The 26,342-nt window shown below is 42.1% G+C and overlaps 1 protein-coding gene across 1 annotated transcript in view; it reads right to left on the bottom strand.

Annotated features, from left to right (window-relative positions):
* Positions 1-26,342, bottom strand: part of LOC140480631 (V-type proton ATPase 116 kDa subunit a 1-like) — a 145,906-nt gene that overhangs the window by 66,915 nt on the left and 52,649 nt on the right. The window contains exons 12-13 of the mRNA XM_072575759.1: positions 3,409-3,548; positions 2,343-2,503 (exon numbers count right to left, since the gene is read on the bottom strand). Coding sequence (XP_072431860.1) covers positions 2,343-2,503; positions 3,409-3,548 — 301 coding nt within the window. The remainder of the gene's footprint in view (positions 1-2,342; positions 2,504-3,408; positions 3,549-26,342) is intronic.

Here is a 26,342-nt window from a genome sequence, read left to right as displayed (position 1 = left end):
AGTAATGCTCCTATTTCCGAGAGATAAGTCTCTGCTGTGTCTCCCAGCTTACTCCTGGAAATTCTTGCCATTGCTGTCCCACTGTCTTTCCTGCCATGCTCCTCTCCTAGCCAATTCTGGTCAGCTACTCCCTCATGCCTTTGTTCAACTCTAATACCATTACATCTGATTATATCTTCTCCCACTCAAATTGCAGAGTAAAGTCAATCATTTTATGGTCACTGTCTCCTAAGAGTTCCCTCGTCTTAAGCTCCCTTATCAAGTTTGCTTCATTACACTCATTTGGTATAAATGGTTCATGCCACTTATCAGTCCAAGCCTGGAAATTCAACATTTTGGGCATGAGCCCTTCTTCAGGAATTCCTGAAGAAGGGCTCATGCCTGAAACGTCGATTCTCCTGCTCCTTGGAGGCTGCTTGACATGCTGCGCTTTTCCAGCAACATATTTTCAGCTCTGATCTCCAGCATCTGCAGTCCTCACTTTCTCCTACAAGCCTGGAAATTGTCCAACTCTTACTGCATTAAGACATGGATTGCTTCAGTATCTGAGGAGTTGTGAATAGTGCTGATCATTGCATAATCATCAGTGACCATTCCCACTTTTGAAAGGAAGGACATTAATAAAGGAGCTGAAGACGATTGGACTTAGGACACTACTCTGAGGAACTTTTACAGTAATGCGCGGGAGCTGAGATGGCTGACTTTGAATAACCATAACTGTCTTCCTTTGACTCCAACTAGCGAAGATTTCTTCTTCTGATTCCCATTGACCCCAATTTTACTCGGGCTCATTAATGCCTCACTGAATCAAATATTTACTTGTCATGGGGAGTCACCCTCACTTCCTTTCTCAAGTTCCACTCTTTTTTTGTCCATATTTGCATCAAGGAGTTCATGAGGTCAGTATCTGGGTAGGTCTGGTGGAACCCACACTGAATATCAGTGAACAGGTTATTACTGAGTAAGTGCCACTTGATAGCACTGTCACTTTCACCGACATCTGCTATCACTTTGATGATCGAACGTTGTAATTGGGGTTGGATTGTTCCACTGTTACATGGACAGGACATATCTGGGCATTTCTACTCATTGCACATATACCAGATGATTCTGCACTGTTGTCAGAATGTTGTCACAGTCCAATGCTTTGTTGTATTCAGTGTCTTCAACCATTTTTTAATATCATGTGGCATGAATTGAATTGGCTAAAGCTGGTATCTGGCATCTCCTCAATTAAGTTGTTTAACTGTCTGCTACCTTTGTTGACCTGATATATGAGGACTGCGGAGCTTAAACAATCTCTTATTCCTGTCTTTTGCATGCTGCTTCCATTGTTTGACATGCAAGTAATCCTGTGTTGTAGCTTCAGCAGGTTAGTTTCTCATTTCTGTTAATGCCTGGTACTGCTCCTGGCATGCTTTCCTGTAGTGAAAAAGCTTGATTCCCTGGGTTCTGTCGTAAGAGTAAACTGGAGGATAGTCTGAGCCATAAAGTTACAGGTTGTGGTTGAATATAATTCTGTTTCTGCAGATGGCCTACATAATTTTATGGATGCCCAGGCTTGAGTTTCTAGATCTGTTTGATATTCATCCCACTTGCCATAGTGGCAGTGCCAAACAAGTCAACAGAGGGTATTCTAAATGTGAAGACAGGATTTTGTCTCCCAAGGACAATGCAGTGGTCACACCTTCCAATACTATCAAGGACAGCTGTATCAGTGATAAATAGGTTGGTGATGACAAACTTAAGTACGTCTTGCTGGTTCCCTCAGTATCAATTGTAGACCCAGAATAGCAGCTATGTCCTTTAGGACTTGACCAGCTCAGTCAGTTATAGTGTAAATGAGCCACTGTTCATGATTGACACTGAAACCCTCCAACCCAGGGTACATTCTGTGCCCTTCCTACCCTCAGTGCATCCTCCATCTTCAACATGGACAAGAACTAATTCATCAGTCAAAGGATAAGGGTGTAGGTGGTAGTCAGCAGGATATTTTCTTGTTTACCCAAGAGTAGGTTTGGTTACTTTAAGAGTGAGTTGTCTTCATGTATTTTTGGCATTGTTGTGCAACATTTCAGTGGATGACCTACAGATCAAGAGATCCATTTGGGTTATCTCATTGTTTAACAGAACATTTTGTGGTAGAGTGTGCGTGGGATATATGTGTCCTTGTGGGACTAATCTTGTGAGGCTGAACAAACTGACAACCAGAAGTTGAGCTTGGTAATAGGAAAATCTGATTGACATTGTGGAAGAAAAATCATTATTGATCTAAGTCAGTTTCACATTACTATATAAAAGTCCTTATGTTGCTCAAGGACACACTCATATACCAAACATACCTCCAAGGTCCATTTGGCTGGAACATAGCTCTGACATTCCATGCTGATCCAAAGAGGTTGAAAGTTTTGGAGAAGCAATCATTGTATATGAGACCAGTATAGATTGAAAAGAGTCCCATTAACAGAATAATATAACGTCCATGACACAAAATGGCCAGAATCTAAACAAAATAAAGATTATTTAAATCTAATATAAGTGCTGCAAGTAGTGAAAGGATTCAGTGCATTATAAATGTTACTAGATTAATTGCATTTAATATTTTATAAAAAAAGGTCATTTTTACATGTTGTTAAAAAATGTAAGTAGTATTCTTATTAATTACTTTAAATTTTCTGTTATCTAGCATGCAATGGGAACGGAGTAGTGCCAGTAAATCAAAATGCTGGTTAACCCAGTGGTTAATAATACAGGTATTTGGGGAACTGATCGAAGCTGGTTCTTTTGCAATCAATTCACACTGACAACATTGGTATTATACACAGGAGCTTTGCCTGTTACATTCGTTTAAAACTGTCAATGTTTAAAACATGATTGTGGTCCCATGGGCATAAATATTATAGGCAAACAGTGTAACGCAGTCAGCCTGTCAACATGATAATGCAGAGCTTTAGTAAGGAGATAATTTTGTTTTGACCCAGTGTTTGACTTTCAATGTTAAGATCCTTATGAGGACTTGAGCACCACTTGTACATTGTGGGCACTGCAGTGGTTTTTAATGCTAACATGCAAGTGCAAGTGCAAGTGGCCATGCATGGGTTTCTCAAGAGAAATTGCATTTTGTAACCTGGCAACAAATACTGGTTGATAGAGCATTCCAGTTTCTGCAGGGCCAGATAACAACATTTTATTGAAATATATTTTGGATTACTTTAATCAACAGTTAAAAGTGTTCATCAATTGAACATTTGAGAACTATGAAATTAAAATTAATTACAAATTGAAAATCTAAACTACTTAGGTTCTAGTTTCATTTTACAGTATGATTGGGTTAGCTATCCTGTTGTGGAGATTTCCATTTGTTTTATCATCTGTTGGGATGTTTATTTAGTGAAAGAAAACACTTACCTCATTATTCATCTCTATATTTTTGTGGTGTCTTTCATACAAGATCATCCCTACAGCCATTATTGCCATAACTAGTCCATGCCCACAGTCACCAAACATGATAGCGAAAACGAAAGGAAATGTGATGATGCTGTAAGGGGCTTCATGGAGATAAAACAGCAACTTCAGTACATTAGCATTATTAATCAGCACTGTTTGAACTGCAATTTCTGAGCTCTGAGGACAAAATTTTATTTATATAGCATCTTTTCTTTCCTCGGGATAACCAAAATGTCCCTAAAGCCATGAATTACCTTTGAAACGTAGTCACTTATTTTGTAGACAAAGTGGCAAGAAATTTTCTCAAAGCAGTGAGATGAATGGCTAGTTCATCTTTTTTCAGTCATTTTGACTGAGGGTTAAATTTTAAACAAAAGGTGTGCATCAAGCAGATAAGGGAATCTTAATAACCTTGGTTTCCTCAGTTTCCTGTAAAGGTAAGTTCTTCTCCTAGTACTACTGCACAACTGTCAGCCATTAGCCATTGTGAACGAACTTGAGCATTGCCCCTCCTAGTTTCCTGTCCACTGACTCAGAATGAACCCTACAGCAATCAGGAAGTTGGTCTCTGGATTTATGAAAGGTACTGGCAGGGATGCAGAGTCATGGTGTTTAGATGGACTTGAGATCAATCACAATCTTACTGAATGGTGGGCTATTCCCTAAGGCTGAATAGCCTAAGCCTCTTCCTTTATTCGCATCTTTTCATTCCATTTGAACTTGCTGACTCAGCAGCAGGAACTGCTGGATAAAGCTGATGTTCAAAATATTTCAATTGCCTTAATGACTTATTTTCTTTTTTTTCTGTCTTGCTGATATTAGGATGTTCCAACTCATTGATATAAACTTTAACCTCAAAATGGATGGGTTCTGGCTGTGTGGAATGTAAGAATACTAAAACCTCATAGACACACTCACTTCATCTGAACCCATGCATCTGGTTTTAAGAGGTGAGAGGTGACTAGTTCCCAGAAGTCTGTAACAGGCTTATTTTAATGAGATTGCTTACTTCAGATTCCTTATTCATTTTAGTTTAAACCCTGGTTAGCTGGGTTCCTGTGTCATGGGAAAATCAGAATCTAAGGGCTGGATTAGGGAATACTGGAAGGAGGAGATAAATTAATTTATAGAATTGTTAATGGGCCAGGAAGATTAGACTGTTTTCTTTGAGGTGCTCAATCTAACTCAATGATTCTCCCTACAGCCTGACTCTGTCACACAATGGGAGAAAGCCCTCCCATTTATCTCTCCATCCCTGAAGCTCCCAGCCTCATTCCCGATGAAGGGCTTTTGCCCGAAACGTCGATTTTCCTGCTCCTCGGAAGCTGCCTGACCTGCTGCACTTTTCTAGTGCCACACTCTCGACTCTGTCACACAATGATCTATTACTTTCATGACATATGACTGTCTCTTGTTATCCTTCATCCCTCTAAGACACGATATCCACTGAAGCCATGATATCCCAGTTGGGACGGCAGGTTGGGGGTTAGTGGGTGGTTGTGACAATTTTGTTGTGTTTGAAACATTTGAAGTGATTAAAGCTGTGAAGATTATTTTGAAAGATTATGTCATGATCTGAGTTGTCTGACTTGTGATGTGAGTTGGTCACAGAGAATTGAAGACCACTGAATTATTAACTTTTAAATTCTGGACTATTTTAAGTGATCACTATTTGTGCCTATTTCTTTTGCTGATGAATGGTCCAGTCTGCAATGCAGATTACATCTGGAAACATTTCCATTGATCAGTGGCTAGAAATAGCCTAATAGAGCCCATGTAATTATTGATGGTTTGCCCGAAATGTCGATTTCGAAGCTACTTGGATGCTGCCTGAACTGCTGTGCTCTTCCAGCATCACTAATCCAGAATCTGGTTTCCAGCATCTGCAGTCATTGTTTTTACCACAGTCATTCAATTGTTATCACCAACACTTTGCTTTGAGAGAAATCCAGGCAACTACCTCCTCCAATGATGGGGAATAATTTTTACTGCACAGCATTGTCTCTAACGTGCTATTGCCATCTGCAGCAGCTCAATAATGTAAAGGGGTGTAGCACAGCAGGGAAACTGGTAGACAATCTAGTGATGATGACACAATGCCCTGGCACTTCGTCTGAAATTACCACTCCTCCAATCCCCAATTCAATGACTGGAATGGTTAACTCTGTTTAAAAACCCTTGATATCTTGTTATTGTTTGGAATTTTTCAAATTGACATGTTTCCTGAGCATTTTGGGAAAGTAAATATCAATTTGCCATGACAACATGTGTCATTGAAGTAGAGGAGGTGATGTACATATACTTGAACATTAAACTGGAAATAATTGCCTGCTCTAAAGCCTCTGAATACTATTCACTATAACTGTTAATTTCAATCTGTTTTAGTTAGTTACTTAATTACCAATCAAGCAATTGACTGATGCAGCTCAGTTACAATTTGACTAATGTGTGTTTTTATGACTGGTTGCACCATTCAGAGAAGCTAGTTAAAACTCTGATTTAAAAATAGTGTTTTTGCTGAATACTTGCTAACTCATCTCCTTAGTACAACAAAGAAATGTAAAATCAATTACAGAGTCCAATTTACCATTTTTCTACAAATGATAATTTGTTTCTAGGTTATTCTGATTATTAGTGAGCTGTCATAAAAATACAACAGCTGTAATTATATACTGCAATTTACTATAGATATATATTCCAAGTTCTCTGTCTTGCTGTTGATTATATGGGTCCATTTGAAATCCTTCTGGATCTCATTTATGTTTCTTAAACGATCTACAATTTTATTTTCAATACTTCTTTTTGTGGTTGTACAATGCCAATGTAAAATTTTGACTCAGACAAAGTGCTTGCAGAATTACAAACTGACAGTCTTTTCTTGAATTTGTATATTGTACTGTATTATTTATTTTCAAAGCAATTAAATGCAATATGCTCAGGCAAGATTTTCCAGGGTCTTTCCAAGCTTGCATGAGCAGTGATATCGGAAAATCCAGCAGTTTGGAGACTTTACCTTTAAACCTATGGATGGTGAATCCAGGTGTGTGCACTGATTTTTGTTGGAGCCATGTAATCCAGAGCTTCTAGATTCAGACCAAGGAACAGCTCTCTCTCATTCTGTACAATCTGACGTGGCAGTTTCTTCATTCAACTTGATCAGTTGGTTTTGAGGCCACTGACTGACCAATATTATGTCACTCCACTGATGTGAATGGGACAGACAGGGCCCAACATTGCCCATTGCCCTCGCTGCCAAATTCCAGTTCTGTTCCTGAAGCACAGACAGGAGCCTAGCTTAACTATTTTAACTATTGCAGTATGCCATCACTTGGATGCCATTCCCATTTTCCAGGCAAAACATGGATATAGTATTCAGTGCTGGACTTTTTAATGCACTGGTAACCAGAGACCTGTTGGACTACTAGGCAATGTGGCCACAACATTTGGAAAAGCTACTTAAAATAGGAACATACCTGCAAGCACTCAGATCATTGAAATCTTTTTGTAATTCAACTAGCTGATTTTCTCAGAAATATAGATTTTTAAAAATTGGTTCCCTACAGTGTGCAAACAGGCCCTTCAGCCCAACACCAACCCTTGGAAGAGTACCCAACCTAATCATTCCCCATTACTCTACATTTATCCCTCATGCACCTAACCTACACACCATTGAACACTATGGCCAATTTGCCTAACCTGCAAATCTTTGGATTGTGGGAGGAAACCGGAGCATCCAGAGGAAACCCATGCAGACACAGGGAGAATGTGTAAACTTCACACAGCCAGTTGCCCGAGGCTGGAATTGAACTCAGATCTCTGGCGCTGTGAGGCAACAGTACTAACCACTGAGCCACCGTGCCACCAAATATGTGCCTTGAAAATTCCAGTATTTCTGCATACTTCTGCTTTGATCCCTTCAAGGGGTCAGCTGAGCAGAGTACATTGCACTGAAAATTAAATTTAATAGTTATCCTGGTTGCTCCACCTTAGTTGGAGGAAAAGGACGAACAGCAGCAAATTGGGAGACTTCAGGTTACTGCAGTTATATCTGAAAAGAGATCACAAACAGAAGGATAATTGCAGGCACCCTTGCCTGTCTGTAAGATTAACAGGCTCAGAGTCACTTACCTCCAGATATTCAGGCTGTTTTGCTGAGAAATTTTACAGATCAATGCAGCCTCTTGTATTGAGAATTGTATTTCACACCCAGCTTTTAAGTTAACTCTTGACATAATTTATTGTCCCTACAATATCTCTCCAGATTTGTTATGAACCAGGCCAGACCCCCTCCAAAGTAGCCCGGACCCTAACTTTGCTCGTTGTTTTAAGCAGGCGTAATGTGGATATTCCAGGAGTTATGCAGCTTGTCCAACCACTTAATTTTAAACAAAACAGAACTTATTTACAAGATAACTGAATGAAACACAAGCAAAAGAGAACAGAATACAGAATAACTTAATCTATCTGAAAACTCAACAGATTATCTCAATTTACTGATGCTGTTCCAACTACCTGCAACAATCCCCACAAACATCCTTTTGCAAAAAAAGGAAAAATCTAACACAAGTTCTTACAGGAGAGATGTCAGACAGAGGGAGGATCAGCATGGACCTGCTTCTTTGGGTCCAGCAGCTTCACAACTGACTGACTATTTTCAGTGAATATCCAGACCAAACCAGTAGGTCTAACATATGAGGAACGGCTGAGGATCCTGGGATTGTATTCATTGGAGTTTAGAAGATTAAGGGGAGATCTCATAGAAACTGACAAGATAATACATGGCTTGGAGGGGCTGGACGCTAGGAAATTGTTTCCGTTAGGCGAGGAGACTAGGACCCGTGGACACAGCCTTAGAATTAGAGGGGGTAAATTCAGAACAGAAATGCGGAGACATTTCTTCAGCCAGAGAGTGGTGGGCCTGTGGAATTCATTGCCGCGGAGTGCAGTGGAGGCTGGGACGTTAAATGTCTTCAAGGCAGAGATTGATAAATTCTTGATGTCACAAGGAATTAAGGGCTACGGGGAGAATGCAGTTAAGTGGAGTTGAAATGCCCATCAGCCATGATTGAATGGCGGAGTGGACTCGATGGGCTGAATGGCCTTACTTCCGCTCCTATGTCTTATGGTCTTGTGGGAGAACTGGACCCTTCGCTTTCATTGAACAAGTTTTTTTTAAATCTTGAAAGCCTTTTGTCTGAGATCTGTTATCCAAAATCAAATTGGCCCTTAAAAACCTTCAAACATAGACCTCCCAGAATCTCTGTGTTTATGAACCCTCTGAAAAAAAAAACAAGGACAACATGACCTTGTTCAAGGAGCAACATCATCACAGATTACAGCATGTAGCAGAAAACATATTCTATGGATTATTAAGTGCCCTGAGCAGAGGTAGGTATCTAGGCTGTCCTCTAGTGAATCTTATTCTGGGCTGACCTTTCTACTAGTTCATGGTTCACTTGTACATTATAGAACAGCATTTGCAGATCCTCTAATGCACTAACTAGCCACTCAGGATAGTGCAAGTTCTTGTGAGGGACTGGGTGAGTGCCAATGATGCTTTGTGAGAATGGCCCCCATTTGAATCATGCTCTGCACGGTGCAGACTTTTAGAGAGCTGAGAGAAAGTGGAGGTGAACAAAGGTCAGCTTGGCATAGTCAGGTTGGACACAAGGAGATGATTGATAGAACTGTGCAGTACCTGATTGCCATGCCGACTCTGTGTGTGATTCCTGAGAAAGAAAAAAGTCATGCAAGTAACAGGAATGCTGCTGACGATCCACTATCACCATTCCAAAGGACTCTCCATCCACCACTTGCCCAGGGGATTGCAAATAAACTTTTTCTGTAGAAAGAGAGGGAATGAACTAGCATGTGGATGATATTAAGGGTGTGTAACTTTCCTTCCTACAGTATGAATCCTGTGAAGAAAAAGCAGCAAGTCATGAACAGGATGGGATGGTGGTCACGTATAAGAAAGTGTTGCAAGAGTGAAATGTGACATCATTCCATTGAGAAATGAACTATGCCCCTCATTAAAATAGCTGAAAATGTGTTGCCGGAAAAGCGCAGCAGGTCAGGCAGCATCCAAGGAGCAGGAGATACGACGTTTCGGGCATGAGCCCTTCTTCAGGAATGAGGAAAGTGTGCCAAGCAGGCTAAGATAAAAGGAGGGACTTGGAAATGCGATAAGTGAAAGGAGGTTAAGGTGAGGGTGATAAGGTGAGGGTGATAGGCCGGAGTGGGGGTGGGGGCGGAGAGGTCAGGAAGAAGATTGCAGGTTAGGAAGGTTGTGCTGAGTTCAAGGGTTGGGACTGAGACAAGGTGGGAGGAGGGGAAATGAGGAAACTGGAGAAATCTGAGTTCATCCCTTGTGGTTGGAGGGTTCCTAGGTGGAAGATGAGGCGCTCTTCCTCCAGCCATCGTGTTGCTATGGTCTGGCGATGGAGGAGTCCAAGGACCTGCATGTTCTTGGTGGAGTGAGAGGGGGAGTTGAAGCGTTGAGCCACGGGGTGGTTGGGTTGGTTGGTCCGGGTGTCCCAGAGGTGTTCTCTGAAACGTTCCGCAAGTAGGCGGCCTGTCTCCCCAATATAGAGGAGGCCACATCGGGTGCAGCGGATGCAGTAAATGTGTGTGGAGGTGCAGATGAATTTGTGGTGGATGTGGAAGGATCCCTTGGGGCCTTCGAGGGAAGTAAGGGGGGAGGGGTGGGCGCAAGTTTTGCACTTCTTGCAGTTGCAGGGGAAGATGCCGGGAGTGGAGGTTGGGTTGGTGGGGGTTGTGGACCTGACGAGGGGGTCATGGAGGGAGTGGTCTTTTCGGAACGCTGATAGGGGAGGGGAGGGAAATATATCCCTGGTGGTGTGGTCCATTTGGAGGTGGCAGAAATGACGACGGATGATACGATGTATATGGAGGTTGGTGGGGTGGTAGGTGAGGACCAGTGGGGTTCTGTCCTGGTGGCGATTGGAGGGGCAGGGCTCAAGGGAGGAGGAGCGGGAAGTGGAGGAGATGCGGTGGAGGGCATCGTCGACCACGTCTGGGGGTAAATTGCGGTCTTTGAAGAAGGAGTCCATCTGGGTTGTTCGGTATTAGAACTGGTCCTCCTGGGAGCAGATGCGGCGAAGACAAAGGAATTGGGAATATGGGATGGCATTTTTACAGTGGGCAGGGTGGGTGAAGGTACAGTCTAGGTCGCTGCGGGAGTTGGTCGGTTTATAGTAAATGTCCGTGTTGATTCGGTCGCCCGAGATAAAAATGGAGAGGTATAGGAAGGGGAGGGAGGAGTCTGAGACGGTCCAAGTAAATTTGAGGTCGGGGGTGGAGGCTTTGGTAAAGTGGATGAACTGTTCAACCTCCTCGTGGGAGCACGAGGTAGCGCCAATACAGTCATCGATGTAGCGGAGGAAAAGGTGGGGATTGGTGCCAGTGTAGCTGTGGAAGATGGACTGTTCCACATATCCTACGAAGAGGCAGGCATAGCTGGGGCCCATGCGGATGCCCATGGTTACTCCTTTGGTTTGGAGGAAGTGGGAGGATTGGAAAGAGAAGTTGTTCAGGGTGAGGACCAGTTCAGTCAGTTGAAGGAGGTTAATGTTACCATTAACCACCTCAACCTCTCCACCCCTCTCTCCCACGCCAACCTCTCACCCTCAGAACGTGCAGCCCTCCATTCCCTCCATTCCAACCCCAACCTCACTACCAAACCAGCAGACAAGGGAGGCACGGTGGTAGTTTGGCGCACTGACCTTTACATCGCTGAGGCTAAACGCCAGCTTACGGAAACCTCCTCCTACTGCCCACTTGACCATGACCCCACCTCCCACCACCAAACCATCATCTCCCAGACCATCCATAACCTCATCTCCTCAGGGGATCTCCCATCCACCGCCTCCAATCTCATAATCCCACAACCCCGCATCGCCCGTTTCTACCTCCTGCCCAAAATCCATAAACCTGACTGCCCTGGCCGGCCCATTGTCTCAGCCTGCTCCTGCCCCACTGAACTCATCTCTGCATACCTCGACACGGTCCTGTCCCCCTTAGTCCAAGAACTCCCCACCTACGTTCGGGACACTACCCACGCCCTCCACCTCCTCCATGATTTTTGCTTCCCCGGTCGCCAACGCCTTATCTTTACCATGGACATCCAGTCCCTGTACACCTCCATCCCCCATCACGAAGGACTCCAAGCCCTCCGCTTCTTCCTTTCCCACCGTACCAATCAGTACCCTTCCACTGACACCCTCCTTCGGCTGACTGAACTGGTCCTCACTCTGAACAACTTCTCTTTCCAATCCTCCTGCTTCTTCCAAACCAAAGGAGTAGCCATGGACACCCGTATGGGCCCCAGCTATGCCTGCCTCTTCGTAGGATATGTGGAACAGTCCATCTTCCGTGGCTACACTGGCACCAACTCCCACCTTTTCCTCCGCTACATCGATGACTGTATCAGCACTGCCTTGTGCTCCCACGAGGACGTTGAACAGTTCATCCACTTTACTAACACCTTCCACCCCGACCTCAAATTTACTTGGACCGTCTCAGACTCCTCCCTCCCCTTCCTAGACTTTTCCATTTCTATCTCGGGCGATCGAATCAACACGGACATTTTATATAAACCGACCGACTCCCACAGCTACCTAGACTACACCTCCTCCCACCCTGCCCACTGTAAAAATGCCATCCCATATTCCCAATTCCTTTGTCTTCGCCGCATCTGCTCCCAGGAGGACCAGTTCCAATACCGAACAACCCAGATGGACTCCTTCTTCAAAGACCGCAATTTCCCCCCAGACGTGGTCGACGGTGCCCTCCACCGCATCTTCTCCACTTCCCGCTCCTCCACCCTTGAGCCCTGCCCCTCCAATCGCCACCAGGACAGAACCCCACTGGTCCTTACCTACCACCCCACCAACCTCCATATACATTGTATCATCCGTCATTTCTGCCACCTCCAAACAGACCCCGCCACCAGGGATATATTTCCCTCCCCTCCCCTATCAGCGTTCCGAAAAGACCACTCCCTCCGTGACTTCCTCGTCAGGTCCACACCCCCCACCAACCCAACCTCCACTCCCAGCACCTTCCCCTGCAACTGCAAGAAATACAAAACTTGCGCCCACACCTCCCCCCTTACTTCCCTCCAAGGCCCCAAGGGATCCTTCCATATCCGCCACAAATTCACCTGCACCTCCACACACATCATTTACTGCATCCGCTGCACCCGATGTGGCCTCCTCTATATTGGGGAGACAGGCCGCCTACTTGCGGAACATTTCAGAGAACACCTCTGGGACACCCAGACCAACGAACCCAACCACCCCGTGGCTCAACACTTCAACTCCCCCTCCCACTCCACCAAGGACATGCAGGTCCTTGGACTCCTCCATCGCAAGACCATAGCAACACGACGGCTGGAGGAAGAGCGCCTCATCTTCCACCTAGGAACCCTCCAACCGCAAGGGATGAACTCAGATTTCTCCAGTTTCCTCATTTCCCCTCCCCTCACCTTGTCTCAGTCCCAACCCTCAAACTCAGCACCACCTTCCTAACCTGCAATCTTCTTCCTGACCTCTCCACCCCCACCCCCACTCATTAAAATAGTAAGACAGATTACCATTTAATTCTGTTATTCTTGAGAACTGCAGCATCCGATCAAGGTGTAATTGTAAGGAAAGGGAGAATTAATAAAATGCCTTTTGTGTTTGAAGTGTGTGGGTTAGGTAGGTGCTGTGGATGTATGGGCAGAAACAGTATGAAATGGTTCCATCTTCAAGACTCATGGCAAATTGTATTCCTGCCTTTGCTCTTTTAGTCAGCCAGGTTTTTGAAGTATTTGTGACACTGAGGCCACATCCTGAGGTGAGAATATGAACACAGTCATTGAGGATTACTCCCTCCAGGCCATCTGCAGTGCCTGACTGACCACCTCTGCTGCATCTGATTAAAGCAGAACCTATCTGTTTGCCCTCATCTGCTCACAATCTCAAGGAATTATGCTGTTCTGACCTGCGATTTGCTGCTTTTGTAAAACCAACTAACATGTTCTTGTAAACTTTGATCTGTGCTGAATGACTCTGTATTCACTCCTTAAATGGACACAGCTCCTGTAGAAATCCTGTCCTCAAATGAGGGCCTCTCTGCTTGTCACCGGATGAAATAAGGGCATCCTGCCATTAAAACACAAATAATCTCAACCATGAAAAAGGTTCTGATTCTATCAGATGGCTAGCCAAGCTGTCCTATAACTGACTGCCTGAAAGCTTTGAGCAATGAACACCCACTGGCATATTTTGTCATTGCAATTGTTATGAAGTTAAAGGCATGTACTGTACCTTTAAGAGAGAGAGAATGTTGTTCTGAACTGAGAGCTTACAAGCATCTATGTATATGACTAGTTGGCAGTCCCAGAATGTACTGGAAAATTGAAAATATGTAACATTTGGCTGTGAAATGGCTACTTGAGTTTTGGTTACTGTTTTGACATCAGTTTAAAATATGCCCTAGGAGACTAAAACCCAACTGAGTTTGAATTTATTGTTTTGCCAACATCAAACCAATGAGATGATCCGATGTTAGGGAGTATGGAAATGAAGACATTATGAAAATTTGTCAGAGAGCAACTGCCATAAAGAGAGAAACTCATGGAGAGCCAATTGCCCATCCAATATCTTGCTCTTAAAGAAATTAGAAAACACTCTCTATCAAAGGTATCTTTTCATGTGAAACATGCAGTAAAAGGAAAGAAGATGATCCAGGAAGATCCTCAGTCAGAAGACACAGAAGAAGACAACTGTGTGGTTTTGAAATTAACTTGATGTAATTTTAATGAGTGTCTTATTGGAACAGCATATTGTTATGGAGATGGAGGCAGATAGTAAGCAGTTAAGAGAAAGGGGGGCTTAGAGTTGTGAATAGTTGTTTAGTATTCACTTTTTGAGTTAATAAATAAATTGATATTTTTTTCTTTAAATAGTGAAATTTGGAAATTTCTGTCACTCATATTTTAACAGATTACAAAACGAGGCAAGCTTTTCTAGGTGTTTGGTTTAATTTTCAGAGGGGTTCACCTCTGTGTCCTAACACAATGTTTAAAAAACTTTGAGTTTTAGTCTGACATTGGTTTGTCCTGAACTAGTCAGCATTGTGGAGCGAACCAACAATAAACATAATAATGTTAAAATAGTAGGTTATTCACCGCAATCACAATGCCAATCATTTCTGATATTCCTCTGCACACCCTTACCCGACCCAACCCGGGGTTGCTTATCTTTCAGTTTATAATTCACAGAAGAAACTATGTATGAAATGTTCATCTACTTCCTTCCTTTTCAGATACAGATGGGATTTGTTGTGCATTTCCAGCATTTACTGTTTTTAGTTCTTTATATCATGCTTAACTTCTTAACAAAAAGGACATGAAGATCTGTTTCTATATAGTGAATGGTATTGCATTTATCTGATTCACACTGCAGTGGCAACATGCTGTGGGGTAGTTCAGGCATATAACCCAGGTTCAGCCATCTGTAGCACAGCATGCCAGTTCACTAGTTCATTATGTCACCAGGGAGTTTCCAGCATATTTTTAGCTTTCTTTTCAATTGAATTATGGGGTCCATGCTGATGGAAGACAAAACACTTTGAAAATTCTTTCAGTTGTTTTGAGGTCTAATGTTGAGTGGAATGTGATAACAGCAGTAATGTTAACAGCAGCCAGACATTAAATGGCTTACTTTTTCTCACTGATCTCTTTAAGTAAATGAGGCTTTACTATGAAAGCAGACACAAAAGATCCTCTCTTTTTCTCCTGTTTAACGAGTAGATTTTCAATTTTTCAAAAAATGACTCTCTTGAAAGAGATATGCCATAATGCTAAGCGTATAATTGGTCCAGTTTCAACTGCAGTTCAAACAAAGCTGAGCCTGAATCAGGAGCACTCCTTTGAATTAGAACATAGAACATAGAACAACACATTGCAGAACTGGCCCTTTGGCCCTCGATGTTGCGCTGACCTGTGAACTATTCTCAGCTCGTCCCCCTACACTATCCCATCATCATCCATGTGCTTACCTAAGGATTGCTTAAATGCCCCTGATGTGGCTGAGTTAACTACATTGGCAGATAGGGCATTCCACACCCTTACCACTCTCTGAGTAAAGAACCTGCCTCTGACATCTGTCTTAAATCTATCACCCCTCAACTTGTGGTTATGCCCCCTTGTACAAGCTGACATCATCATCCTAGGAAAAAGACTTTCACTGTCTACCCTATCTAATCCTGTGATCAACTTGTAAGTCTCTATCAAATCCCCTCTTAGCCTTCTTCTTTGCAATGAGAACAGATCCAAGTCTCTTAGCCTTTCCTCATAAGACCTTCTCTCCAGACCAGGCAATATCCTGGTAAATCTCCTCTGCACCTTTTCCAATGCTTCCACATCCTTCCTGTAATGGGGCGACCAGAACTGTACACAATATTCCACTAGTGTGTTGTATAGTTGCAGCATGATATTGCAGCTCCGGAACTCAATCCCTCTACCACTGAAACCTAACACACTGTATGCCTTCTTAACAGCACTATCCACCTGGGTGGCAACTTTCAGGAATCTATGTACATGGACTCCAACTCTGCACATCCACACTACCAAGAATCTTTCCATTGACCCAGTACCCTGTTTTCCTGTTATTCTTCCCAAAGTGAATCACTTCACATTTAGCTGCATTGAACTCCATTTGCCACCTCTCAGCCCAATTCTGCAGTTTATCTAAGTCCCTCTGCAACCTGTAACATTCTTCCAAACTGTCCACTACTCCACTGACTTTAGTGTCATCTGCGAATTTACTAATCCATTCACCTATGCCTGTGTCTAAGTCATTTATAAAAATGACAAACAGCAGTGGTCCCAAAATAGGTAAAAACAATGACTGCAGATGCTGGAAACCAGATTCTGGAGCAGAGTGGTGCTGGAAATGCACAGCAGGTCAGGCAACGTCCGAGGAGCAGGAAAATCGATGTTTCGGGCAAAAGCCCTTCATCAGGAATACAGGCAGAGTGCCTGAAGGGTGGGCCCAAAATAGATCCTTGTGGCACATCATTAATAACCAGACTCCAGGCTGAATATTTTCCATCAACCACCACTTGCTGCCTTCTTTCAGAAAGCCAGTTTGTAATCCAAACTGCTAAATCACCCTCAATTCCATGCCTCTGCATTTTCTCCAACAGCCTACCATGTGGAACCTTATCAAAGGCTTTACTGAAGTCCATGTATACCACGTCAACTGCCCTACCCTCATCTACATGCTTGGTCACCTTCTCAAAAAACTTAAATGAGGTTTGTGAGACATGACCTGCCCTTGATAAAACCATGTTGACTATCTGAAAACAAGTTGTTGCATGCTAGATGATTATAAATCTTATCTCTCATAATCCTTTCCAAACCTTTCCTACAACAGAAGTAAGGCTCACTGGTCTATAATTACCTGGGTCATCTCTACTGCCCTTCTTGAACAAGGGGACAACATTGGCAATTGGTACTAAACCCGTCGACAATGACAACTCAAATATCAAAGCCAAAAGCTCTGCTATCTCCTCCCTAGCTTCCCAGAGAACCCTTGGATAAATCCCATCCGGCCTAGGGGACTTTTCTGCTTTCACTCCTTCTAGAATTGATAATACCTCTTTGTAACTAACCTCGATCCTTTCTTGTCTAATATCTTGTACCTCATTCTTCTCCTCTACAATATTCTCCTTTTCCTGAGCGAAAACCAATGAGAAATGTACATTTAGCACCTCTTTGATCTCCACAGAGTCCACACTCAACTTCCCACTTCTGTCTTTGACTGGCCCTATTTCTACCTTAGTCATCCTTTTCTTCCTCACATATCTATATAAAGCTTTAGGGTTCTCCTTTATTCTATTTGCTAAACACTGCTCATGTCCTCTCTTTGCTCTTCTTAACTCTCTCTTTAAATCCATCCTAACTAATCTGTAACTCTCCATTGCCTCATCTGAACCATTTTGTCTCATCGACACATAAGCCTCCTTCTTCTGCTTAACAAGAGGTGCAATTTCTGTAGTAAACTACAGTTCCCTTACCTTATCACTTACTCCCTGCCTGACAGGGACATACCTATCAAGGACACACAATATCTGTTCCTTAAACCAGCTCCACATTTCTATTGCCTGCATCCCCTGCGTAGGTCATAGAGTTGTACAGCACGGAAATAGACCCTTCAGTCCAACTCGTCCATGCTGACCAGATATCCTAACCCAATCTAGTCCCACCTGCCAGCACCTGGCCCATATCCCTCCAAACCCTTCCTATTCATACACCCATCCAGATGCCTTTTAAATGTTGCAATTGTAGTAGCCTTCACCACTTCCTCTGGCAGCTCATTCCACACGTACCACTCTCTGCGTGAAAAAGTTGCCACTTAGGTCTGTTTTATATCTTTCCCCTCTCACCCTAAACCCATGCCCTCTAGTTCTGGACACCCCCATCCCAGGGAAAAGACTTTGTCTATTTATCCTATCTGTGCCCTAATGATTTTGTAAATCTCTATAAGGTCACTCCTCAGCTTCTGACGCTCCAGGGAAAACAGCCCCAGCCTATTCAAGCTTTCCCTATAGCTCAAATCCTCCAACCCTGGCAACATCCTTGTAAATATTTTCTGAACCATTCCAAGTTTCACAACATCTTTCCGATGGGAAGGAGACTAGAATTGCATGCAATATTCCAACACTGGCCTAACCAATGTCCTGTACAGCCGCAATATGACCTCCCAACTCCTGTACTCAATACTCTGACCAATAAAGGAGAGCATACCAAACGCCTTCTGCACTATCCTATCTACCTCTGACTCCACTGTCAAGGAATTATGAACCTGCACTCCAAGGTCTCTTTGTTCAGCAACACTCCCTAGGACCTTACCATTACGTGTATAAGTCCTGCTAAGATTTGCTTTCCCAAAGTGCAGCACCTCTTATTTATCCAAATTAAACTCGATCTGCCACTTCTCAGCCCATTGACTCATTTGATCAAGATCCTGTTGTAATCTGAGGTAACCTTTTTCGCTGTCCACTACACCTCCAATTTTGGTGTCATCTGCAAACTCACTAACTGTACCTCTTATGCTCACATCCAAATCATTTATATAAATGATGAAAAGTAGTGGACCCAGCACTGATCCTTGTGGCACTCCACTGGTCACAGGCCTCCAGTCTGAAAAACAACCCTCCACTACCACCCTCTGTCTTCTACCTTTTGAGCCAGTTCTGTCTCCAAATGACAAGTTCTCCCTGTATTCCATGAGACTTAACCTTGCTCACCAGTCTCCCATGGGGAACCTTGTCAAAAGCTTCACTGAAGTCCATATAGATCACACCTACTGCTCTGCCCTCATCAATCCTCTTTGTTACTTCTTCAAAAAAATTCAGTCAAGTCTGTGAGACATGATTTCCCATGCATAAAGCCATGTTGACTATCCTTAGTTGTTCTTCAGGGTCAATTCAACCATTCTTTGCCCTTATTGCCAACTCCAGAGAAGGAACAATTGTGCTCAGTGTGCTCAATAGTGGAAATACAAAATAAGCAGTGGGCTGGAAACAGTCGTGCTAGCTGCACTAAATTGATTTGCATTTAAAACATTATCTCTGTTCCTTTCTCCATAGATGTAGACTATCACTAAACGGTTTTATTACAGATCTGTTATCTAGATATAGATCTATTTTGATAGATCTGTGTATTATAGATCAAATTGAGGTATACAAAATTATGACACAAAGTTAAAAATCACACAACACCCAGTTATAGTCCAACAGGTTTATTCGGAGGTACTAGTCTTCAGAGTGCTCATCAGGTAATTAGTGGGCCAGGATCATAAGACACAGAATTTATAACAAAATGACTATCTCCAACTTTGCTTTTATACTCTGGGCTGCTCTGGCTCCAACCTGGGTCGTCCAAATTATTTTAATGTTTTCATGAGATGTGGGCATTATAGGCCAAGCTGGAATTTATTGTGCAATCCTAATTGCCCTTCAGAAGAAGGTGGTCAGCTGTGTTCTTGAATTGTGACAGTCTACCTGGTGTGAGTGCTGTGTTGTTAGCAACTGCTTTCCAAGATTTAGATCCAGTGACAGTGGATGTACTTCCAAGTCAGGATAATAGCTTGGAAGAGAACTTGCAGGTGATGCAGTTCCCATGTATCTGTTGTGTTTACTCTTCTAAGTGCTTAAAAATTAAACTTTCGAAAAGTGCTGTCAAAGGAACTTCTCTGTGTTGCTGCTGTCCATCTTTAGATACTTTACACTGCTGTCAATGCACGTTGGTATTGCAGGGAGTAAATACTTAAGTAGGTGGATGAGGTGCTGATCAAGTGTACAGTTTTGTCCTATACTGTGCTGAGCTGCATTCATCCAGTCAAGTGGAGAATATTCCCTCACACTTTTGACTTGTGTCTTGTAGATGGCAGATAGGCTTTCGAGAGATAGGAGAGTTACTTGCCTCAGGATTTGTCACCTCTGTCCTGCTCTTTTTGCCACAGTATTTATATGGTTGGCCCAATTCTATTCTTAATCAATATTGATTCCCTAAGGTGTTGATGTGACAGATTCAATAATGGCAGTGCCATAGCATGCGCAGGAAAGATGGTATGATTCAGTCTTGTTGGAGATTGCTTGGCATTTGTGCAGTCTGAATATTACTTTCCACTTGTAGTCCAAGCCTCAATGCCATCCATGTCTTGAACTGCCTCAGTGTCTGAAGATCTGTAAATGGTACTGAATGTTGTATGGTCTGTTGCAAACATGCCCATTTCAGACCTTAAAATGATGAAATGGCCATTGATGAAACAACTAAAGCTTGTTGGTCCTAGGTCTGACCCTGAGAAACTCATGTAGTGATATCTTGAGTCTGGGAATAATGTTGTCCAACAATCACAATCATTTTCCTTTGTGCCAGGCATGACTCCAACCAACAGAGTGCCCCCCCCTCCCCACCCCCAATGATTCCCATTACCTTTAATTATATTAGGACTCCTGGTACCACAGTCTAAAACTATTGAGATCTCAAAGGCAGTCCCCCTCATCTCCCCTCGAGTTGAACTATTTTTCTTGTCCATGTTTTCAACAAAGGCTCTGTGAGGTTAAGAACCAAGTGATTGTAGCAGAAGGCAAACTGAGCGTTTTTAAAAATTAACTCATGGAGATCTAGGTATAACTAGCTGGGCCAGCATTTATTCCCCATCCCTAGTTGCCCTTCAGAAGGTGGTGGTCAGCTGCTTTCTTGAAACACTACTGTCCATTTGCTGTAGGTAAATCCTCAATGCCCTTTTGGAAGGAATACCAGGATTTTAGTTCAGTGACACTGAAGGAATGGTGATATATTTCCAAGTCAGAAAATTGAGTGGTATGGAGGGGAACTTGCAGGTGATGATGTTCCCATGTATTTGCTGTCCTGTCCTTCTTGATGGTAGTGGTCATGGTTTTGGAAGGTGCTCTCTAATGAGCCTTAGTGATTTTGTACAATACATTAGTGCTACAGATCATTAGTGGTGGAGTGAGTGAGTGTTTGTGGATATGGTACCGATCAAATAAGCTGCTTTGTCCTGAATGCTATCAAGTTTGTTGGGTGTTGCTGAAGCTGCACTTATCCAGACAAGTGGCAATCATTCCATTACATGCCTGACTTTTACACTGCTGGTAGGCTTTGGGGAATCAGGGGCTGATTTACTCGCTGCAAGATTTATAGCCTCTAATCTTAACTTTGCTTTCAGTGGAGAGGACCAATTGTGTCCTTGTCACTCATTTTACATTTTTTTTCCACCACCATTAACAATCCCTTTGTCTTTTATATTGCGCCTTGACGCTATGTTTCCTTCGCCCCTCCTCTACCTGCGTCAAAAGTACATTAAAAAAATCCCCAACCCCTTTCTATTCTGATGAAGAGTCGTACTAGGTTCAAAATGTTAACTCTTCTCTCTAGACAGGTGCTGCCAGATCTGCCGAGTTTCTTCAGCATTTTGTGTTCACTATTGATGTAGTCACTGCCATATAGGGAAGGGGGCACCATAGCGAACAGTAACTATCATGTTGTTCTTGGCCTCGTGAAAATCAGGGCTGCATATGCCCCTTTAATTTTTTATGGGGTGACCTGCAGTAGTCCCTTTAAGACCCAATGTATATGCTTCTAATTGTCATTTCCTCTGGTCAAAGTGTATGCTGTGCCTATGGAATATAAAAACTGCAGTACCTTCTCAAAACTGAGGAAAGACCTTATTTTGCCCTTTTAGTAAGGTTGTTGCATGTTTTGGAAATGCTGGTCAACTTGTGTCAAGTCCTGCTTTAAAATAAAGTTGCTTGCGTTTTATATGGTTTGTTGTCTTTTTGAGAAAAAGAACAGTCACCCATTTTTCAGCTTAAAGGGAGCAGCAGGAGGATGATTATTCACAGTAACAATAGGCTGAACAATAGGATTGAGTTAGTGCAACAAGAATGGTAAAGCTTCAGGATATCCACTAAGAATAATCATCATTCTGACAAGACCTGCTAAAGAAATATTCATGGAAGACTGAATACCCCAAATCTGATAATTGAGATTGTTGCTCTGAACAGAAGGAATGTCAGCTGTTGCATGCAAAATATATTCCATGGGAAGTCTTCACAGTTTTAATGAAACTGACATGTGTTGATGATTTAAAAATAATCAGCTGAAACCAATCAGATAATTTGATGCTTAGAAATAGCTAAACTATTTCTTCAACAGATCTGTAGCCACCTGAACTACATGGTGCCCCTTTTGAAATTGCTTCAGCACACTTTGGTATGCAGCAAAATATAGATTATAATTGTTGGCAACTGGGAATGGCTTCTGGTCAACAGTTTGAGATGAGCAGTAAATCTGCTGACATCACTCGTACCCAGAGCTGTTTGAATGATGCCAAAACAGAAGGTTTATATTCTAAGCACTCAATAATGTCATACAGCCACACACATTAACCAATTTAGTTGGGAAAAAAAAGTCTAGAAAAAAATCCATCAGGCTAGAAAAATAATTGCGGGCCAAACAATGATGTAGTATCATTTGCCAGCAACCTCTGGAGCAGAGCTATGTTGTGAATTTTTATCATGTGAGCTACAAAGTGATTGACACATCAATTTAATGTGCCAACGAAATGAGGTTTATTTTACAGAGTAATGACAAAAGCTTAAACATTTGAAATTAATGCATGTACAATCATCATCCTTGTTTATGACTGTTTAGGGACAATTAATCTTAAACTGGTAGACTGTTTGTTAGTGCCAGTTTTCCCCTTTTGTGCTAAGTAAATGTGAATGTGAAAGCAAACTCTCCTTTCATTGTATCAAAAGCATTTAATTACCCAGTTCTTTGCATGAATTCAGGTTCCTTCATCATGCATGTAAAATAGGACTGCTTGAGGATTGCCAGCATGGTTAAGAACAGCTTAGAAATTAAACTGTTGATAGTAGGATTGACATCAAACTGTCCCATTTATCATTTCAGTCTGGGTGTGGTGAATTTTGTAGGAGCGATCAGTTTACAGTTCAAGATTTTCACAAACCAAGATACAAAACTTCAGGAAATTTGACTTAGAATTAATTATTTGCACTTTAAAATTCCTTGATTATTTTTCTGATCAGGCCAAATCTAAGCACATTGTGTTGGTGAACACAAACTTGGCAGTTGCCACTGCTGCCAATATTTCTGTGACCCGACCTCTGTGATTTTTCCAATCCCCGCTGAAGTATCAATGGGTCAGTACAATCATTACAAGAGGAGATTGATGAATAGAGGGCACACTCTTATTTTATGGTGTTAGCTGCCACCTTCAAACAGATTCTTAAATGTCTCAAGTCTTTTAGTGGGTTACTGGGGAGATGAGTGGATGAGTGTGTGGGAGTAGGTAATCAGCAGGGGTATAGTTGGATTGAGATTTGTAGTTTGGGAGGGCCAGACAGATTGAATCAGGGTAGTAAATAAGCTTCAAGTAAATCGGGAAGTTAGGTTAAGGAATCAGTCAATAGTGATGTAGTGCAGATATTTAAGGGGTTATTTCAGAATACACAGACTGGATACATGCCAATGAGCAAGAAATATTCTAGGGGAACCTCCAGCTTCTAGCTGTTAACTAATAAGTTAAAGATAGAATCAAACTTAAAGAAAAAGCATGTAATTGCACAAAAGTGGGAATCGACACTGTAAATTGGATTCATTATAAAAACAGCAATGAATGACAAAAGATTAGAAGAGAAAACAAGCTAAAAATATAAAAACATTCAGATTTCTGTAAATATTTAAAGGAAGAGTTGATGACGTTCTTATTGGTCTGATAGTAAATGAGCGTGGGGAATTGATAATGGAAAATAGGAGATGATATTAACTGAACAAATATTTTGCATTGACCTTCATTACAAGAAACTTCCTAGAAACAGCTGTAAATCAGGGAATAGAAGAAAGGGAGGAACTTGAAAATTGCAATCACTAGAGATGTGGTATCGAGTAAATTGTTGCACTTACAGGCTGATGGATCTTGACTTCATGAGATTTATATGTCCAAGTGCATGAATAGCAAATAGTTAGGTTGAAGGTACAGCACGTAATCAGAGTTAAAATAAAGTTTCCACATTTTAGAGAGAGATGACTGGTGATGTTTAACCTGACGCAAGGGGGACGAGGTTGAGAAGGAGAGTCCTTCATGGTAACCTCGCTGGTGTGTCAATTAGGAAAGCTAACAATATATCATCATTTATTGTAAGGGAAATTGAATACAAAAGTAGGAAGCTAATGCGTCAATCACACGGGCATTGGTGAGATCACATCTGGAGTACCGTGCACAGTAGTGGTCTACTAATTTAGGTGAATATGTTAGAAGCAGTTTGGAGGGTTACTAGCCTAACCCTGAATGGCTGGATTGTTTTATGAGGAAAAGTTGAAAAGGCTAGACTTGTATCTGACCATAAGACATAGGAGTAGATGTAAGCCATTCCGACCGTCAGGTCTATTCTGTTGCTGAATGAGGTCAAGCCTAATTTAAAAATCCTCCATTCCACTTTTCTACTTTATTCCACAACCCAGATTCCCTTAATTATTAATTGTTGTACCTCTGCCTGAAACACACTTAGTTCAAAATCACACATGATGAAGGAGCAGTGCTCTGAAAGCTGGTGCTTCCAAATAAACCTGTTGGACTATAACCTGGTGTTGTGTGATTTTTAACTTTGTTCACCCCAGTCCAACACCGACTACTTCACATTATAGCTACCATTAAACATACATAGAAACCCAGCCTCAACAGCCCACTGTGGTAAAAAAGTTCCACAGATTCATTATCCTTTGGCAGAAAAAACATTCTCTGCATCTCTGGCTTAAATAAGTGATAGCTTCCTCTATCATTATGCTGTCTGGTTTGAGAAAACTCTCTCACCAGGGGAAACAACCTTTCCTCATCTACCCTGTCCAATCCTTTAAGAATCTTATATTTCCATAAGGTCTCCTCTCATTGTTCTAAGCTCCAATGAGCACAAGCCCAAACTACTTGACCTCTCCGCAAAAGAAAGTTGCTCCATACCTGGGATCAACATAGTAAATCTTCTCTGGACTATTTCCAATTACCTTAGAAAGTAGTTTAACTAGTGCTGCCTATAGTTTTAGCAAGAACTCCATCCCCCTTGAAATAAAAGACAACATTGCATTTGTCTTCCCTACTACTTGCTGAACTTAGAAGCTTTTTTTTTTGTGATTCATGTACGAGGACCTCCAAATCCCTCTGTGCTGTGCTTTTCTGCAGTCTTTCCCCATTTAAATAATATTCAGTTCTTCTACTCTTCCTGACAAAATGCATAACCCCACACATTTTCTTACATTGTAGTCCATCTACCAAGTTTGTGCCCGCTCACTTAACTTATCCATATCACTCTTCAGACTCATTGTGTCATCCTTACCTCTTGCTTTCTCCCAAACTTTTGAGTCATCCACAAATTTGACAATAGTACATTCACTTTCCTCATCCAAGCCATTAGTGCACACTATAAATAACTGTGTGGTGCTGGAAAAGCACAGCTGGTCAGGCAGCATCCAAGGAGCAGGAAAATCAATGTTTCGGGTATAAGCCCTTCATCAGGATTCCTGCTCACTGGATGCTGCTTGATCTGCTGCACTTTTCAAGCACCACACTCTTGACTCTAATCTCCAGCACCTGCAGTACTGACTTTCACCTATAAATAACTGTGGCCCCAACACTGATCCCTGTGACATTCCACTAGTTACAGGTTACCATATTGAATATGCCCCTTCATTCCAATTCTCTGGTTTGTATTAATTAGCCAATCCTCTATCCATTCCAGTACACTGCCTCAACGCTATGAGCTCTTGTCTTGTTAGGTAGTCTGATATGGACCAGATCAGAGCCCCTCAAAATATTTTAAGGTAGCCTAGACCCTAAATTTTCCTTATTTTAAAGGCAAATATAAAATGTCTGTACCTGATGTAATGCAACTAGTCAAATTACTTGATGTTAAGCAAAACACAATTTTTAAAACACTGTAGTTAAAATAAAAGAAATTCAGAATAAGTTAACCCTATTGGAAAACTTAACAGATTATTAGATACAGTAACTATTACCAATTAACCATTCCAATATAGTAACGCCCTATAAACACACCCCTTGGCAAAAAACACAGGAAAATTCAGACAAAGATTCTCACATGCAGTTCTCCAATCCAGGAGGAAAAAAAAATCAAGAAAATATTCCAGGGAAGAGTAGCAGCCAAGAAACATTCACTGAAGCTTCCAACTCTTTTGAGACCCCAATAATTTCTGATGCTACTCAGAAATCCTGATCTGTGAGACAAGGCCACATCCATTCAGGCTGTTTAAAAAA

Source organism: Chiloscyllium punctatum, chromosome 8, assembly GCF_047496795.1.
Source record: "Chiloscyllium punctatum isolate Juve2018m chromosome 8, sChiPun1.3, whole genome shotgun sequence".
In the NCBI taxonomy this organism is placed as follows: Eukaryota; Metazoa; Chordata; class Chondrichthyes; order Orectolobiformes; family Hemiscylliidae; genus Chiloscyllium; species Chiloscyllium punctatum.
The sequence above is the reverse complement of the archived record's forward strand: the minus strand, read 5'-3'. Positions and strand labels throughout refer to the sequence as shown.